This window comes from Leptosomus discolor, chromosome 11, assembly GCF_034619465.1.
Source record: "Leptosomus discolor isolate bLepDis1 chromosome 11, bLepDis1.hap2, whole genome shotgun sequence".
NCBI lineage: Eukaryota > Metazoa > Chordata > Aves > Leptosomiformes > Leptosomidae > Leptosomus > Leptosomus discolor.
The window spans coordinates 3,642,441-3,659,404 of NC_141401.1; the positions used below are offsets into that span (position 1 = coordinate 3,642,441).

Here is a 16,964-nt window from a genome sequence, read left to right on the forward strand (position 1 = left end):
ACCCCCCCCCACCCCCCCCCCCCCCAAAGGTAAGAACATTTCTGAAAACAAAGCCTTTCCCCTCTATAACTTAAAAACCTGACAATTAAAAACTTACATACAAAAATGTGATGTAAACAAGTTCCAGTAAAACAGTGTCTTATTTCCTGGTACTCACAGCACGACAGGCGAGGCTCTCCTGCTGACCTCTTGCAACAGTCCCAGATCATTCGCAATAGCTGATGAAAACCTCCCCGCCGCGTCAAGAGGCGTTTCAGACCGGTAGCAGTTGCCTGGATGCTTCAGACCAAGAAGGAAGCAGCAGCGGTGCCAGCAGTTTATGACAAGAAGCCCTCAAGGTGCGGCTGCCTCCTGCAAGGGTTTCTCCGGCCCCTCCAAGCCAAGCCGAGGCCCCCCCAGCTGAAGGAACCACAGGTCCCCTCCCGGTGTTACATCGCTACGCACTTCCGCGGAGAGGCAGAGTCTGCGTTGGCTTTTTTCCGAATGCTTTCTGTAAAAGAAGAGAATGTTCTGCTACGCAGAAAGCATAAAGCTGCGGCAGGATGTGTTAATCTATCCCAAAAAAAAAATAAAAAGGGAAAGAAGCGATGTGGAATGGTAGCAAGGGGGTGGGGCAGGGTGGCTTCCAGCTTTTGTGAATTGGCTTCATTGAAGTTTTCCCCCGTGTATGTTGTGTGACCACGGCATTCGGGTGGTGCTCAGCGTGCGTTACATGACGGAAGACAAGCGTTACCTGCTAAATCTCTTCTTCCAATTCCCACAAGGCCTTCGTACAATCCCTTGATCGGGTTTTCTCCTGCCGTGAGCACGCCGTGGAGCCAGATAAGCAACATCCTGTGGCCGTGCTCCCGGTAGCTTTTAGTGCCTGGCAAAATCAAACCACAACTGAAATCCTGCACTTCGCAGCACACGGCCCCGACAGAGCCCGTTTCTGAGCTGGGGAGGGCGGGCTGGACACCCCCAAATCTTTGGATTTTACTAGGGGGCTCTAAAGTACAGGTTAGCTTAGTTCCTGGTTGTGGTGCGATTGCTAGATTCAGGGGAAGCAATGGAGTGGCGGGGATGAGCTGCCACCTCTCGTGGCAATACAGAATTTGGGCCTTCAGCGCACAGCTTGGCCCCTTGCTCGCGCCTCGCAAACCACGGGAGTCCTTGCAGGAACCGAGCCCAGGGTGATCTGCGGCTGAAACTCAGAACCTGCTTCTGCTAACGTAGCTCTTAAATCCTAAATGGGGCTTCACTGCCTTCTAGATTCAGCTCCTTAAAAGAAAAAAAATAAAGCCAGCAAGTTTCTTCCGTCCTACAGAACAAGAATTGTAGCAAGAACTCACAGGTCTGGCAACTGCCTCAGGAGGAGTGAGCAATGAACCACTAACCCCCAGGCTTGTGTGCTTCACTCGTAGACAAATTTCAGTGTGTACATAACTCCACATTTATTAAAAATAGGATTTTTAACCTCATCTTTTGGTTGTTTCAAATAAGCCAGCTCATCTTCTTCACGCTCTGCTCTTACTGCAGACTTACCTCCTAGAAACACAGTCCAAGAGAAGGAAGGAAAATAGCTGGGCAGCGGTTTATACCTGTCCATTGTTGCTCAATGGCCCTAATGTGGGCATCAGTGAATTTCCAGTAATGTGCCAGCTTCTTCCATTCCCCAGGTTTGAGGTACTTGGTCGCTAATCGCCACATTACTGAGCGAATGTGCTGGGTTTCCACCCTGTGATCTTGCTTGAAGGTCAAGTGCTTTGCCACCCAGGAGTCGGAGTCGCTGTTCAGATTGTCCTGCGAAGCCAGAACAGGGGTTTCAGCTGGGACGCTGCAGAGGTACCCGTCGTTCTGCAGCCTCCCGCGGGTCACTGAGAGCTCCTTCTGGCACAGCGCAGGTTTTTTTTCAATTCTCTTTATTCTCTCGTTTCACTCTGTTCTAATCCCGCCTGTTAACAGACCCTGTTAATAGCAGCTTTGCCGTGGAAGCCCACGTGGATCCCAATTTGCATTTCCACAGTGCCTTTTACCTGGGGCTTGTACTCAGAATCACTTAATTAAATCTCCTTCCTCCCCTGCAACATCGGCGCGTGCTCGCCTCCTCTTCAGGCCAGACTGCAACGGGGCTGAATGACTTCTATGGGACGCCCGTGCAAGGGCCTGATACAGAATCAGGACGGTTTCTGTTGGAAAAGGGATCTTAAAGATCATCTAGTTCCACCGCCACGGGCAGGGACACCTTTCCACCAGACCAGGTTGCTCAAAGCCCCATCCAGCCTGGCCTTGAGCGCTGCCAGGGACACAGCATCGCGCCTGAAGCTGCGCCTGAGCCACAGGCGTATGCCCTCCTTGCCCTCCTCTCCTTTCCCCGCTAAAGCGCTGTCTTTCCTGGCATGGGAGGATGCCCAAAGCCTTACGAAGACGCAAGGGATGTGGTGGTTGGCTGTGCTTTCAGCACGCCCTCTGCTCGGGCGGGGTTGGGCACAGGCCTGGGGTCAGCAGGGTTTCAGATGGGGGGCTGGTGCTGAGCAGCGGCGCCTTGCACGCAGGGAGGTGGGAGGAGACAGACTGCTGGGCCACACTGGGAAACAGAGGAGGAACAGCCCTCACTGTGGGGAAGTCTGAGAGGGAAGTTGGTTGTAGGACTCCAACAAGAACTGATCGCTCTGCTCTTGTCTCCCTTCCGCTGTTGAAAAACTCCCCACATCCCATTTGGCGACCTTAGGCCAAGCATTTTCCTGCTCAACGCTTCAGTTTCTCCTCCTGGGAAAAGGAACTAACACTCTCCCTTCCACAGGGCTTTGGGAACAGCTGCCAAAGAATCTCTTTAAACCCCTGCTCCCTTCAGCACAGCCTGGGGTTTTTAACAAGAAGCTTTTTTAAGTAAGGAAAGCCTTAAGTAGGCATTGTTGGCATGGTGAGGGCTTTTGTTTTTCTTAAGTAAGGTGATGAAAATAGAGGTCAGGCTGTCACAGGATGTCCTGTATTTCTTTTCCTTTTGACAGCTGGTAACGTGGAGTCTCAAAGGAGAGGATAAGGCTACCTCTGCCGTGGAAAGGGCTTGGGGAAGGTGGTGTGAGCTGCTCACCTTTTCCCATTTGTAAAACCGATCAGCCTTGATAATCATATCCGCCAGATTGATGTGATTGCCTCGGGCGGCGACATCCAGAGATGTTTTCCCTTGCTGAAACCAGAAGGTGAAAAATGCGCTGGAAAAGCCCTTGCACACTTAGGAGGTACAACCTCCACGCCCACCCAGGAGTCAGCAGTAGCAGGCAGCATGGCCTCTTCAGCAATCCACCCAGCCGGGATGAAGGACCCCTATTCTCCACCTGCAACCACCTCGAGGTGAGCTAGTTTCGTGCTACTGCACAGGGCACAGGGAGTCCTTTTCCAGGCTCTGCAGCCTCTCTGTTGCCACGAGGCACTTGCCCGTGTGGCAAAAGCGGCTGGGAAAGCAGCCCGTAAGCCACAGCGGTGGCAGGGTGCTGTCAGGCTCCCAGCAACGCGGCTGCGGCCGTCAAAGGACCAGCTCAGCACGACAATCCAAGGCATTTTACAGCCTTTTGCGCAGCGGGTTTGCTGACACATGAAACTGAAGTGATTTATACAACCTCATTAATTTTACAGGCTCCACATATGCATGTCCTAGGAGAAGCACAGGCTGATGGGACTATGAAAATGGAACTACGCTCCTTATGTGAATATGATTTGGGATTGGGCGGGGGGGGAATGTTTGTATTTATACCTAAAAGCACAGAGCAGAGGAGCAAGATTTGAAAGCTGCATGAAGGAAAAGCGAGCCAGCCCAGCCACCAGGCACGCCATGAGAATGCTTCCAGCCTCAGATGGGAGCAGAGCCCCAATTTCACAGAGAAGCCTGAATCTGTTCCCTGCGCTGCGCCTCGCTGCGGTTCCACAGGCCGCCACAGGAAGGTGGCAAACACTCACTGGAGCTGAAGGCGGTTTCAGCCAGGTGACTTGGAGTCTAGATGGGCTTTAAGGCACTGCCAATGGCAGACACTGTTTTAACCTCTCCCCAAGCCCCCTTCAGCATTTTCTGTGGGCACACACCACGCTTTCAGGCTGCATACAACTTGCCTGATTCCTCTAGAATTGTTGATTTAATTAAAGGGAAAAAGCCCTGGACACTGGTGCCAGATCTATACCAACCACATACTTTTGACCTATTATAACACATGTGTTGTAATTCTTGAGGTATATTATTTATCATTATTCGAGAAGATCTTTAATAATAATGTGCATGATAGCACAAGTAGAAGAGGAAGGAACTAGAACAACTTTGAAAAGAAAAAAGTTTGCTCATTGGGTGAACTGTTTTCTACCTTCCTACGAACCAGTCGCTTCTTTCCTGGAAAACACATCAAAATAACCTACTCAGCAGAGTTTCAAGGCCTTATCCCTGGAAATATCCAGATTTTAATATTATTACTAGCCTTCCTTGAAAATTATGAAAAGCAGTGGCAAAGACCATCCGTATTTTCCCTCTGTACCCCCGTAGATTCTCATCAACCCATGGAGACATTCACCTTGTCTGTTAGCTTCAGATTAACTCCTGCAACGAGAATCATTTCAGCGATGTCCTGCCTGCCATGCTCCGCAGCGATGTGGAGTGAGGTCTGCTGCCTCTGCAGAAGGAGAGTGAAGGGACTAAATTTCAGAGAGGGACAACTGTGAGGCTGGAAGGATAGGACAGCACAACACCAGGAGGAAGCGCTGCAAGAACGCCACCAGCTCTGCCCTCCTTTCCCCTCTATCCCTTTTTTTAAACTGAAGGCCAAACACTCTCCTACCTCAAACTGGAGTTGGGTTCCTCAGGCTCAGCAGAACTGGGCTGTCCCTGTCCCAGCACCAGGAAGCCTCCCCGAGAACATTTCAGTCTAAAGAAGGAACCTCTTCAGTTCCATAAAGCTCCCTCGGGTCACTTATAGGACTATATTATTTCCTGTTCTTTAAACAGTTTCTGTAGGCAGATTGTTTGGCCAAGGGAGGAAAGGACCTGTGCCAATTGTTCCTGGGACACAAGGCCAGGTTGGTGTGTATGCACTGTAAACTGTATGCACCTTGGGGCTGTTTAATGGAAACAACTAAAATCAAACACAAAATGTGGCAAATTTATGGTGTCATCAGGAGAACATGGCTACAAGAATGAACACTAACCGAAACACTACAAACAAGCTACACAAAGCCCCTCATTCACAAAATTACAACTCGGTGAGACAACCAGCTACCTCCAGGCTTGCCTCCCGTTCTCAGCCCCTCCCAAACATTCTGCACAGTATCTTTCCAGCCTGAAATTTCTCCCACTTGCTTCCAGCAGGGAGGAGAGAGCCTGACTATGCAATGTCACTGGGCACAAGTCCCAGGGTCACGGCGCAGCCCATCAAGCGATTACCTCACTGCAACGCTCAGAATCATTTCACAGGTTTCATATCTCCTAAGCTGCGCTTCCAGGGTTTCCCCATTTTAAATCACTCCTCTTTAATCCTGTCCCCAGGTGATCAAATCCCCCATAAAACTGGTTCACATTTCAAAGCCAAAGAACAGGAGTTGCAGTCTTACATTGTCTGGAATGTCAAGGTCACACTCCGCGTCGATGAAGAGCCTCACCATGGCTGGGAAGTTCTGCAGTACCGCAATGTGTGTCGCTGACGCGTTTTGCTGCGGAAAGAAGACCCTGCACTTAGGAAAAGTTTAGCTCGTGGCACCAAAAGGACCACACTGTGCCCAGCGTGTCTTATTCTAAGGCAGCTACCAGCCTGGACTGGGGGTGGACTGGGGATACTGCCCCATAAGCACAGACCCCACAGCAGCACTGGTCCTTGCTGAGTTGCTTTGTGCTCTAGAACAACTCCACCAACTGGCTTTGCCTTTTTCTAAATGACGAGAGCTTTGAGAGGGACTTACATGATTAACAGCGTCTGTGTGGATTCCTGCATCCATGAGGATCCTGGCTATCTCCTCGTAGCCATGCAGCGCTGCGTAATGAAGGCAATTCATCTTCTTCTGAGAGGCACGTGGGAAGAGGTGGCTATCAGTCAGGGCTTCTTCTCAGAAGCTGCAGTTCTTACAGACTGTCCACAGACACCTCCCCACTTCCCTCCTGCAAGAGCCCCATGCCCCCATACTGACAAACTCCTACAGATTGTCTCCACAGCCAAACTGGTCCCAGTGCAGCTCCACCCGCCTCTTTGTACAAAGCCAGAAAGTACACACTTTCCTCTGGAGTCCCTGCGCTACTTCTGGGCTCCATGCAGCCTCACCCCATCATGGGTGCCCTCCCTGGGACGCCACAGGTCTGGGCAAAAAATCCACAAAGCGTTGTCTGGCAATGGAATCACCTCCACAGAGCTCACCTGGGTTTGGGCGTTGACATCGGCACCTGCTTCCAAGAGCAGCTTCACGCAGTCACTGTGACCCCCCTCAGCAGCCACGTGCAGAGCCGTAAGTCCTTCCTGGGCAAGGCAAACAAGGAGACAAGCAGCATTTCTGGAGACAAGGCCAAGACAGAGCAGCGGAATGAGCAAGCCTCCACCCCATCTTCTGAACCCATGACATGTCAAAATAGCAGTTCTGAGGGCCAGGGATCTCCAGTCGATTGTCAGGAAAATAAAGGACACAACGATCTGCCACGGACGTACCGGAGTACTGCTCTGTCCTTATGCTGCTGGGAACAGCTGGCCCATGGGCCACAGGGCAGACATCGTGTTCACGGTGTGTTCTTCCCTTCAGCCCATCAGCAAACAAAAAAAGGATTTCACGTGGACAATGCAGACAAACCATTTTCCTGGACTAGCCCAGAGACAGCCATAGGCAGAACTGGAAACCTGTGGCCCTCAACCACTGGTTCTCCCTTCTGAGGGCTGCAGCTCATTTCTTTACCAAAAAACCAGGAACAAGCCGAATTCCTAAGTGATTTAATCTGGTTTTATTATTGCTCTTCACACAAAGAGCTGCTCATCTTGGGGAAGACGAATGCTACCAGTTACCACAGAAGGTCTTTTCCCCTTTCTTCCAGATCTTAATCACAATCAAATACAGTTTTCAAAGACAGTAACGAAATAAGACTAAAATAAATTGCTGATGAACTTAACTGGGAGTGTGCCCTGGAATAAATAACAGTGTTACTGAGCCAATATTTGCTATCTAAATCATTAACTGTGTTCCAGCCACATCATTTTCCAAAGAAGGTCTGTCAAAGAGAGATCTCAAACAGAAGGTCCGTATGTTCGGTCACTAAGTCAATACTATAAAGCATAGTGAAGTTCAGTTTAAAATACACTCAATAACCATTTAGGCACTTGAATGTACAAGGGTCAGGGAGAAAAACAGAGATTAAATGGAGTGATAAGGTCGGTCAGCAGGTACAGCAGGAAGAAAAGGCAACACTTTAGAACTGGATATTGGTCCAAGAAGGATGCTGCCTTTCACTGATACTCTGCAAGCGTGACCTGAGTTTACACACGTATGCTTTAGATAATATCAGCTATCTTCTACACCTCTCCTGTCCATATTCAGCCTGATGACTGGCACGAGAGTATTTCTAGGGAGGGAAAGGGCAAAACTGATGTGGTTTTTGTTTCATTTAAAAGTACTTACTAAGTTCTTTTCATCAAGCTCCACTCCAACATCTATGATCTTCTGCAGCACAGAGAGGTGTCCATTTTTAGCAGCTAAATGCAATGCTGTATTTTCTTCCTGAAAGTAAACATCACTCCATCCATCCATGTATCCCAGGACTGAGTGTTCGTACAGCACAGCCTTGCACAGTATACACAGCGTGACTGAAAAGGAGGTTGTCACCAGCAGCATGAGTCTGAAACAGTCTTATAATAGGTGTAGCAGGGCGGGAGGATACCCAACTGCCTTAAACCAGAGCATGGTCCACCAGGCTCACTGCAAACCCTGTCGAGAAATCCAACAGGCACTGAGGCACAAACGCCTTGTGGATAGGGATGAAAAGCCCTGACCCAGCATAACCGTAGTGACGAGTGCTGACAACTTGCCTGCACGAGCCTCAACTGGTCTCCTGTTCTCTGACTTTCACATCCTCCAGTCCTTGGACTTTACCTCCCTCGCGTGTGGGTTTACGCCCGTACCTTGTCTTTGGCACTGTGAGAACACCCCAGTTGAATCAGGAACTCCGTCACCTCCAGCCGCCCATGCTCTGCAGCCAGGTGAAATGCTGTCCTGTCCATCTTTGAAAGGAAACGAAGAAATATGGTCCAAGGAAGGCTCAGAAAGCACAAGATTAGACCCTCTGCTGCAAGCAATATCATAATACCTTGGGTGGTAACCCACTCCACGGGAGGAAAAAGCGCTGCACTTCAAAAATAGTTATCTTTTATTCTGCTGTTAACTTTTATTCTGCTTTAAATTTGGGATGACCTGAACAAAACAAGGTGAACAGAACTGCCCACCAGGCCTAATAACTCCAAGCATTTTGGTCTCATCAAACACTGGAAGAGAGATCTTTTCAGTATTTATTTCCTATAAATAGAGGATAATAAATAGTTTACTAAAAGCAAATTAAGGATAAAAGAATGGAATTAATATCTGGGACCAGTTATTGAGTGAGTCAGAACCTCTTTTGGGGAAAGGCAGATCTCTTGTTGCTTCATATAGCTCCCAAGCATCAGCGTGGGGATCACTCTTGGAACTATGAAGGCCATGGAGCGGTGTCATGGTTTAACCCCGGCCGGCAACCAAACACCACGCAGCCGCTCGCTCGCCCCTCCCACCCTCCCAGTGGCATGGGGAGGAGAATTGGAAAAAAAAAAGTAAAACTCATGGGTTGAGATAAGAACAGTTTAATAACGAAGAAAAATAAAATATAATAATAACAATAATAAAATATAATAATAGTAATGAAAAGGAAAATAACAAAAAGAGAGAGAAATAAAATCCAAGAAAAGACAAGTGATGCCAATGCAATTGCTCACCACCCGCTGACCCAATGTCTGAGCAGCGATCTGCCCTCCCTGGCCAGCTCCCCCAGTTTATATACCGAGTGTGACGTCTTGTGGTGTGAAATATCCCTCTGGCTAGTTCGGGTCAGCTGTCCTGGCCGTGCTCCCTCCCAGCTTCTCGTGCACTTGCTCGCTGGCAGAGCACGGGAAACTGAAAAACCCTTAACTTAGGGTAACTGCTACTGAGCAACAACTGAAACACCAGCGTGTTACCAGCACTGTTCTCACACTAAATCCACACCACAACGCTGAACCAGCTACTACGAAGAAAATTGACTCTACTCCAGCTGAAACCAGGACAAGCGGAAAACAGTGTGCACCAGCTCCTGTGTGTTCTTTTGCTGCCTTCAGGGATAGAACACCCAATGCTGGGACATGCTGGGAGTTACCCTTGGTTATGACTTACCTACAATATACTCTGGAGCATCAGTGGCAACAGAGGACACTGAAATTCCTGAACTTATTCTGCAAAAGGCTACACTGGGAAGCCCTGGCTGCCGAAGCCTGACCAGAGCCAGAATCCCCATCACCCCTAAGCCCGGCTCTGCAGGAGGGCTTCCAGGAGCAGCATCTGACTCTGAGTCTCCTCCCAAGACCAAGGGCAACGCTCCTGCTAAGCTGAGCAGAGCAAGATGAGACCTCGCGAAACAAAGCAGTGAGGAGCCTTCCTACCTTGTCTGTCCTATCCACACACATGTCCTCCAGGTCCTCCATGATGAACTCCATCACGTGGATGTGTCCCCTCTGAGCCGCACAGTGGAGCAGGTTCCTGCCATTCTGGAGAGGAGATAAAGGACCGCTCATTTAACAAGGCCAAGGCTGCGGGACAGTCTCTTTCAACAACCTGTTCCTGTCAGCAAAGACCCATTCCCTGCCTCCCCGTGCCCCTCCCAGCCGAGGTCTGTTTTAAAATACATGGACTGCTGATTCAGTAAACCCATTTCCTTCACCCCTTCCCCTCACCACTGCACAAAGGTGAGCTGAGAAAGCCGTGTACATCTCTACAGCTACAATTATTCCACCTGTTTTAGGAGTAAGGCAGAAGGGCAGGTGGCAGTCCCCACAGCAGACACTGTCACACGTGAATACCTCAGCTCACAGGTAAGCCTCTCTCTCTCTCTCTCCCCCCAGCGCTGTCTAGAGCCACGTGATGGACCCACGCAGGGAGACTCTCTCACCCGATTGACACAGTTAATCTTGGCCCCAGCGTTGACGAGGATCTGCAGGACGCGGAGGTGGCCAAACCAGGCCGACAGGAGAAGTGCATTCATTCCAAACTGGGCAGAAGAGAAGAGAGATACTTACAGATAAGCTCCAGCCACCACCATCCCCACCCTGCAGAGAAGCTGTCCCTCTAGCTGCATGAAGTGTCCCAAATATTTCTCTTTTTCTCTGTTTGTTTTTTTTTAGCCCCACTTTCTCCAATTACTATTATTCCTGGTGGACTGTCGCAGCAGATGAGCAGAGACTTGCCTCAGGACTGCCACTTCCTAGTCCATGGTGCCTGGTTGTTACAGGAAAGAGAGAACTTGCCGGCTGTCACTGTCTTCCCACAAGCCCCAACAACATGACCAGAAGAAGCCAAGCATCCCCATGCTATACAGAAAACCTCACGGATTCTACCAGCCCACTTCCCAGCCACTGTGCATACAAGCAAAAGGCCAAAAGACAGAGCACAGACACATCTGAAAACAAAGCTCGCTCCAGAAAGGCGCTGCACCGACCTCAGCAGCTTCCCAAGCACTGCAACGCCTTGTGCCACCCACCCCAGAGCAAAGGTGCGGCCTGTAACTGCCAGCCCAGCCCCCAGTCCCCAGCGCTCCCCCAGCACAGACCACGTTTGCGGGACACACAAGGGAGATTCGCCTTCGTACACTGTCTTTGTCATCCACCGGGACATCATGATCCAGGAGCAGCCGCACAGCATCCACGCTCCCTGCTCCCGCAGCCCAGTGCAGGGCAGTCCGGTCTGTCTGGAAGGGAAGGAAGGGGAGAGGGAAGGCTGATGTAAGCAGAGTGCATGTGTATCCATCAGCCTTCCAAAATCTCCTTTATCATCCACGGAGCCAGAATTCCTCACGCTGTGCAGGGTTTTCTTTGGACACAGCCCTCTGTCTCTCTGCTCTCTTGTCAGGCAGACAGCACTAGTCACCTTCTACTCTGACTATAACGACAGCACAGGAATGAGAAACATCGCTGACCATGGATGGACAGATTGCAACAGTAGGGATGGCTGCAATCCCGTATTTCCAGGAATCTACTGGTCAACAAGGGGAGACCTGCACCAGGAACTGAGTCAGTCCCACAGCCCTGGTGTACAGAGATAGCAAAATCAAAGCCTTTCATGGCAGCCGTGTTATCTGGCACAGGAGTTCCAAGGGGAATCATAAATTATCACCCTCCCTCAGCACTTGCAACCTTCCAGGCTGAGCAGGATGACAGCGCTGTGGGTTTCAGCGTGTTGTGAAACTGCTCAGCTGCCACGGGCCCTATTTAGCACTGGGCAGTGTATTTTAAAGCTTTGACCGATTGAGCAGCTAATGAGAAGAGCAGCATTAAGGAGCCGCAGCTCTGAAACACACTCTCACCACTTCCTGCAGCTTAGAGGCAGAAAAACCCAGGACTTACACTGGTTTTGGCTTTGATGTCGACCCCTCTCCTGATGAGCTCCTCCATCCTGGCCGTGTCATTACGCTTTGCCGCTTCATGGAACTCCTTCTCTGAATGAAGCACTGCAGCAGAGACAGAAGAGAGGGCGTTAAAACAGTGCTGGGAGCAGCGTACCTCAACAAACCTCCCCTTCATCTCACCGGCCCCGGTGGCTTCAAGGAAGGATGACTACAGAACGATCCTTCCAGCAAGAATCCCAGCCCTAGAGATGTTGGCATGTTTGCTGGATTTGTCCTCTCTCCCACTATCTCCCCTTCCCTTAGCACCTCTGTGCCACATCAGTGCTCTTCCAGTCCTATCACTTTCTCTTCTAATTCAATGTCTTTGTCTCTTTGCATGGGCTTGCTCCAGCTCCAAAACCTGTTCATCCATTAGGTCTGGCACTCTCCGAAGCCCAGAGCTGGTGTGAGGGCTTGGGCAGATGACCCAGACCCTTTCCACCATCCCTCCACTTAACATCCCACTGCTCTGCAAGGAGGCCTTTACATATGGTCCTGCTGTGCCCCTCCGGGCAACCTGAATCAGCCAAGCAGCACAAAACCGCCAGCCTGGCCTGTGATTAGTGTTCCATCTCTTAACAGACCACAGCAGTTCTGCACATCATTTACCACCACCACCACTATTTGTCCTGCGCAGTTAGGCACAATTTAAGGGTGTTTACTCTCTATGCTGGGCCTTGCCCCAGCAATCTTCTCCTTGATCGAACAAACCTTCCTGCCAAGAAACAAGAGCAAAGCTCTGACTCTGGGCCTGCCGCAGCACCACAGGGAAGCTCTGAAGGTTTTTGGCACGGCTGCTGTCAGTTTTTGTCGGACTCAGTCTTTGCCCTAGTGCTTTTGGGGAATTCTTTCGAGAGGTGCTTGAGTCAGACCCTCAGCCTGTCACATGCTGCTGGAGAGCCGTCTTGGATGCTCTGATCTCTTCTATGTTTCTGCAGATCTCAAGACGCAGTTTGAGGGTAGCAGGGGCTCAGTGCAACCTCAGTTTGTATTGACACATCAACTAGACACTAACCACATGCCATACCCGAGGTAGCAAAATGTATTGCTGTTCCTGTTCCACCACCGTGAGAAGACTTGTGATCTACCCCGTTTCTCTCTGGAGGGCACAGAAGAAAGGCACCCCTACTGTGGACTCCTACGGCTGCAATTTCTGTTCCTCTTACCTTCAAACAAAAACCTTTATCTCAAGAAAAACACACAAATCTCAATACCAGACAGGCTCATTTAAGTGTTGGACATGCTGCTTCACTGAAGGCAGCAGGATTTGGATGCCGATTTCTGCAGGAACAGCATTTTCTGTACTGTACATTGAGTTCTCATCTGGTCAGGTGTGTTAACAGGTCTTCATTTCCACACCACATGGATCCTTCATTTGAGAGGAAATATCATAGAACTTGGGAAAAACCTGTAGAGTTTATGTTAATAATTAACACCAATGGCTACACATGTACAACCTCCTTGCAAATGCTTATTTCCGTTCAGCGGAGTAAATCCTATGTTCAGTTAAGCAAATGTTGCTGTCCCTGCTCTCCAGGTGACAGTGCTTATGTTTTATGATCGCACAAAGCATCATCGTCAAGAGATGCCAAGCTGCCTGTTGACTTAGTTCTTTCCTCTACCTGGGAAGATGCAGTAACAAACCTTGCATCACTAAGGCTGTAGAAGCCGCAGTTCATTTATTCTCAGCCACATACAGGAAACTATTTGATGGTCCGAGTTTCCTACTTAGCGTCCACACCGGTGAAGCTAGCCCTGTAACTGTAAATGCACTCCTCATCACGGCACGCACCCATCCCACAGCAGCATTTCAGTAGATATTTCACAGTTTTTCCTTCTCTTTTGAGCTCAGGTTCCCAGGTATTTTATACCTTATGGTACTGAATATGAATTCAGTTATTCTGAACAGCGTGGAAAACAATTTATGTGTTTTTCCCTCAGTGCAATGCACCAACTCAGAGGCGGTTTATTATGCAAGAGATTTAAAAGAGCAGCAGAGGAGATGAAAGGCATGCGAAGAAATGCGCTAAAACTGCCCGCTGGGCTCCACTTGAGGCTGCAGGACACAAAGACAACCTGGCCTGTCCCTGGTCGATAAAGGGGGCCAAAACACCCGAGTGGGGGGTACTGCCGTTATATGCAGCATCTCAGGGACACGGGATGCCTTGAGGCAAAAGCAGCCTCCATTCCCGCACAGGTTATACACACGCTTCGTTTCCGAATGGATTTTTATACGCCTCGTTACCCACTGAAGCACCTCGGCCCTGCCCCAAACCCCCCTCGCCGGGCCCGGGGCAGGCCGGCGCCGCGCCCGCCCTCTCCCGCCGCACAAATCCCCCTTCCCGGCGCGGCGCCCCCCGCCCCGCCGGGGCAGCCCTCTCTTCGCCCCCCACTCACGGCTCTCGCCCTCCGAGGCCGGGTCGTCCCCCATGCCGCGGCCCGCCGGCCCCGCCAGCCCCCCGCCACCGCCGCCGCCGCCGCCACCGCCTGAGGGCGGGCTGACAGGCGCGGCCGCGCCGCCTCACGGGCGGGCTGGCGATCGCCGCCCCGCCGCCTCTTTAACTGTTATTTAAAGGAAAACCAGATAAAATAAATCCTCCTTTCCGACAAAGACGGTGTTTTCGGGCCGTTTTGGGATGACTTGAGGGGGGGAAAATCAAGCGACCGCCATTTCGCTCCGGGGGCCGCATGGCCGGTGCCTCTACCTCAGCGTGGCTCCGCTAAGTGCTGCTACTTCGAGGCTGTGGGTGGTTTAATTCTGTTTCCAAACCGATTTGGGAGGAGAGGGATTTCTATTCTGTGGGAAATACGGGGTGGGTTGGTGGGTTTTTCCCTTGAAAGCAGCGTTTGGCATTTCCAGGGGATGAAGTGCTCTCTACCACACGGCCAAGGCCCAGCAGAGTGTGCAGGTAGGGGTTAAAAGCGCTCTTCACTCAGAGTTTTGGTTAATTCACCTGTTTCGGCATCTGGGTCTGGTTTTGTCTTTTATTTTCTTTTTCATTTTGATACCATGAGGAGGAAGGAACAAGGCAAGTGGCTGAGCTGAGGTTGGGGGGAGAATCAGATCTGCTTCGGTGAGGCCTGAGGGAGGGCGATAAAAAAAGGTCCAAAAGAACCAAAAATAATTACAAAACTGGGTCCTTGGGCCTTCCAGTGTTGCCTGTCTCCAGGCTGGAGAGATGCTGCTGCCTTTTCACGAAGGACCAAGTAGTGGCTGTCCAGGCAGCAAATCTTTCCTGGCGCAACATGGGGACGACTCTTTCTGCCATTTCAGTTCAGCCTGTGCAAGGTCTCCGCCGTGGGTCTGGCCCCCACAGCTTTCTCCCTGTGTCTAATTTGTCAGGGTAAGCGTGGCACACGAGCGTTCCCTACTCCTTGCATTTTCTAGCGTTTCCTGTGTTTGCTTGCCACTCAGCCTTGCCAAGGATATGGGGTGACACATGGAGTGACGCCTTGGGTTGATTGAGTCAATGCTGTTTGTTGGTCTTCAGACACATAGGAAGGCGGTGGGAGGAGAAAGGAATAACCTGTTCTGCAAACCCAGGATGGGCAGGACTGGGAGACATGAGCTTAAATCATGGTAGGCAGGACTTTGGTTTCTCCTGCGTATGGCTTCCCAGTGGCCCAGACAGCAAAGGGGAGTTGGCTGCAGAAAGGCGGGTTTCTTTGCTACTGGTCACAGGACAGAGGGGTGGCTTTGCAAGAACCCTTCCAGCCCCGCTGCTCTGATTTCTTGTCTTAGTCCCATCAGCTTTACATTCCCTCCATGTACCGTGCTGGCGTGCAGACCTGTGTCAGCCTTGGTTCATGTCATGGGCCCCGCTCTCCTCCTCAGCAGGACTCTCCCTGCACCCTCCGGCCTCGCTGTACCCCGCGTTTTGGCTGCGAGCACACACTGATCCCGACCACCACATGAGGGTGCCAGTGCTGTTCCCCTGCCGCGGTTTGCTGCAGCGAGCAGTGAGCTCCAGGGTGTCGTTGGGGCTGTGCCTTGGGCTCAGGCCACTTTTGGGGGACACCCCTGTCCCGGGGGACCCTTGCGCGGGTCTGTGCTGCTCCTGCGAGAGAGCGCAGGGCGTGCATGTGTGGTGGGAGATGTGGGGAGGCAGGCAGCGTTCCGAGGGGGTGCGGAGATGCAGAGACCCTCTGCTACTTCAGAAATGTCCCTCTGTGGGCACGGCTACACCAGAGCTATCTTCAGGGCAGGGAGCAGCAGGGCTGAGCCCGTGGTTTCCATCTCATGGAAGCCCACTGTCAAGGACTTCTGTGCTGATGCAGCTGCAGGGACCACGATCAGGGCTTTTGGCCTGCCCGGCTGTGAAACGGGGATGCAGACCCTAAGCTCTTGAGCAAACACAGATTGTGTGGGGACCTGTGGCTAGCTGCTGGTCTCGGAGCTTTGGATTTGTGTTTTGTTTTCCTTTTATTCAAATTGAATTAAAAAAAGATACCCTCTCTGGTAGGAAAAGCAAACATAAGGTCTGTCTGGATAAAGGGGAAGCCCTTCTTTTATACAATAGCTCAGCGGGTAGAGCATCCTCCCCAAGGAAGGGGGAGAGCTAGGTTTGATCCTTGCTTCTGCCGGAGGGGAGATGCAAACCCTCCTCAAGACCCCAGAGGGTACCGTAAACAGCAGGCTGCGAGCATGTCTGCTGCGGAGAGTTTTTCTTGCTCTTTCCTCTTATTTTAAATAATTAATGATTTGATGGAGCAGGGAGTGGAGAAGGCAGGTGTCCCGTCTCCCTGGAGAGCAGTCTGTGCTCCCGGGCGAGACAGAGTCTTGCTCTCTCGATGAATATTTAAGTGTCTTTAGACAAATTGGAATGGCGCCAGCAGGAGTTGACTGAGAAGGGCTGAGTCCTTCCCGCTGGGTACCCTAGTGCTTGGGGGCTGGGGAAACAACCCTGAATAGGGCAGAGAATAATCCCTGCTTATATGGAGGTTCTGTACATCCCAGCCCTAGGTGGGACCTCCGGCTCTTGCTAGTCTTTTGTTATGCTGCAAGAGATCCTTGGATGGAAGGCTGTCTGGATTTAACCTGCCACTGGTAATGTCATTGTCTGCACCTCTTCCAGAGCTTGAATCAGCCAGGATGGATCACCTATGGCTTTTCTGCTGCGTAATGCTGACCTCGGAAGAGAAGTAGCGCAGATGCACTGAAAGTTCGCATCTGTTTGTGGGCCTGGGTGTTTCCAGTGGGCAGAAAAAAAGCAATGTAGGCAGTTCCTTCTCTCCTTACTAAATAGGTACGTGTTTAGGAGTGGAAGGGACAAAGACTTTCTGCTGATACTGAGTACCGAATGCTGCAGGGATTTATTAA

General features: G+C 50.9%; 1 protein-coding gene across 2 annotated transcripts; it reads right to left on the reverse strand.

The window, feature by feature from the left end:
* Positions 1-345: 345 nt before the first annotated feature.
* ANKDD1A (ankyrin repeat and death domain containing 1A) lies at positions 346-14,075 on the reverse strand. Of its 2 annotated transcripts, none has more exons than XM_086471457.1 (15): positions 14,042-14,075; positions 11,604-11,707; positions 10,850-10,948; positions 10,154-10,252; positions 9,648-9,752; positions 8,106-8,204; positions 7,606-7,704; positions 6,363-6,461; positions 5,914-6,012; positions 5,569-5,667; positions 4,536-4,634; positions 3,074-3,169; positions 1,581-1,782; positions 734-865; positions 346-490 (listed from the first exon to the last, which is right to left on the reverse strand). In XM_086471457.1, the coding sequence occupies exons 1-15, from the start codon at positions 14,073-14,075 to the stop codon at positions 429-431; spliced, it is 1,527 nt and encodes a 508-aa protein (XP_086327583.1). In that variant the 3' UTR covers positions 346-428. The 2 variants fall into 2 exon arrangements, with proteins under 2 accessions (XP_086327583.1, XP_086327582.1); XM_086471456.1 differs by having other exon boundaries at positions 6,348-6,461.
* Between the last annotated feature and the right edge of the window lie 2,889 nt (positions 14,076-16,964).

What these genes read in the sequence shown, in the direction of transcription:
- ANKDD1A (XM_086471456.1), bottom strand. Translation starts at nt 14,075, where the DNA reads ATGGGGGACGACCCGGCCTCGGAGGGCGAGAGCC. An exon ending in AGCTTGATGAAAAGAACTTA is followed by an intron (nt 6,462 to 7,605) that starts GTAAGTACTTTT and finishes TGCCTTGCCCAG; the next exon opens with GAAGGACTTACGGCTCTGCA. An exon ending in ATCTGAAGCTAACAGACAAG is followed by an intron (nt 3,170 to 4,535) that starts GTGAATGTCTCC and finishes TTCTGGTTTCAG; the next exon opens with CAAGGGAAAACATCTCTGGA.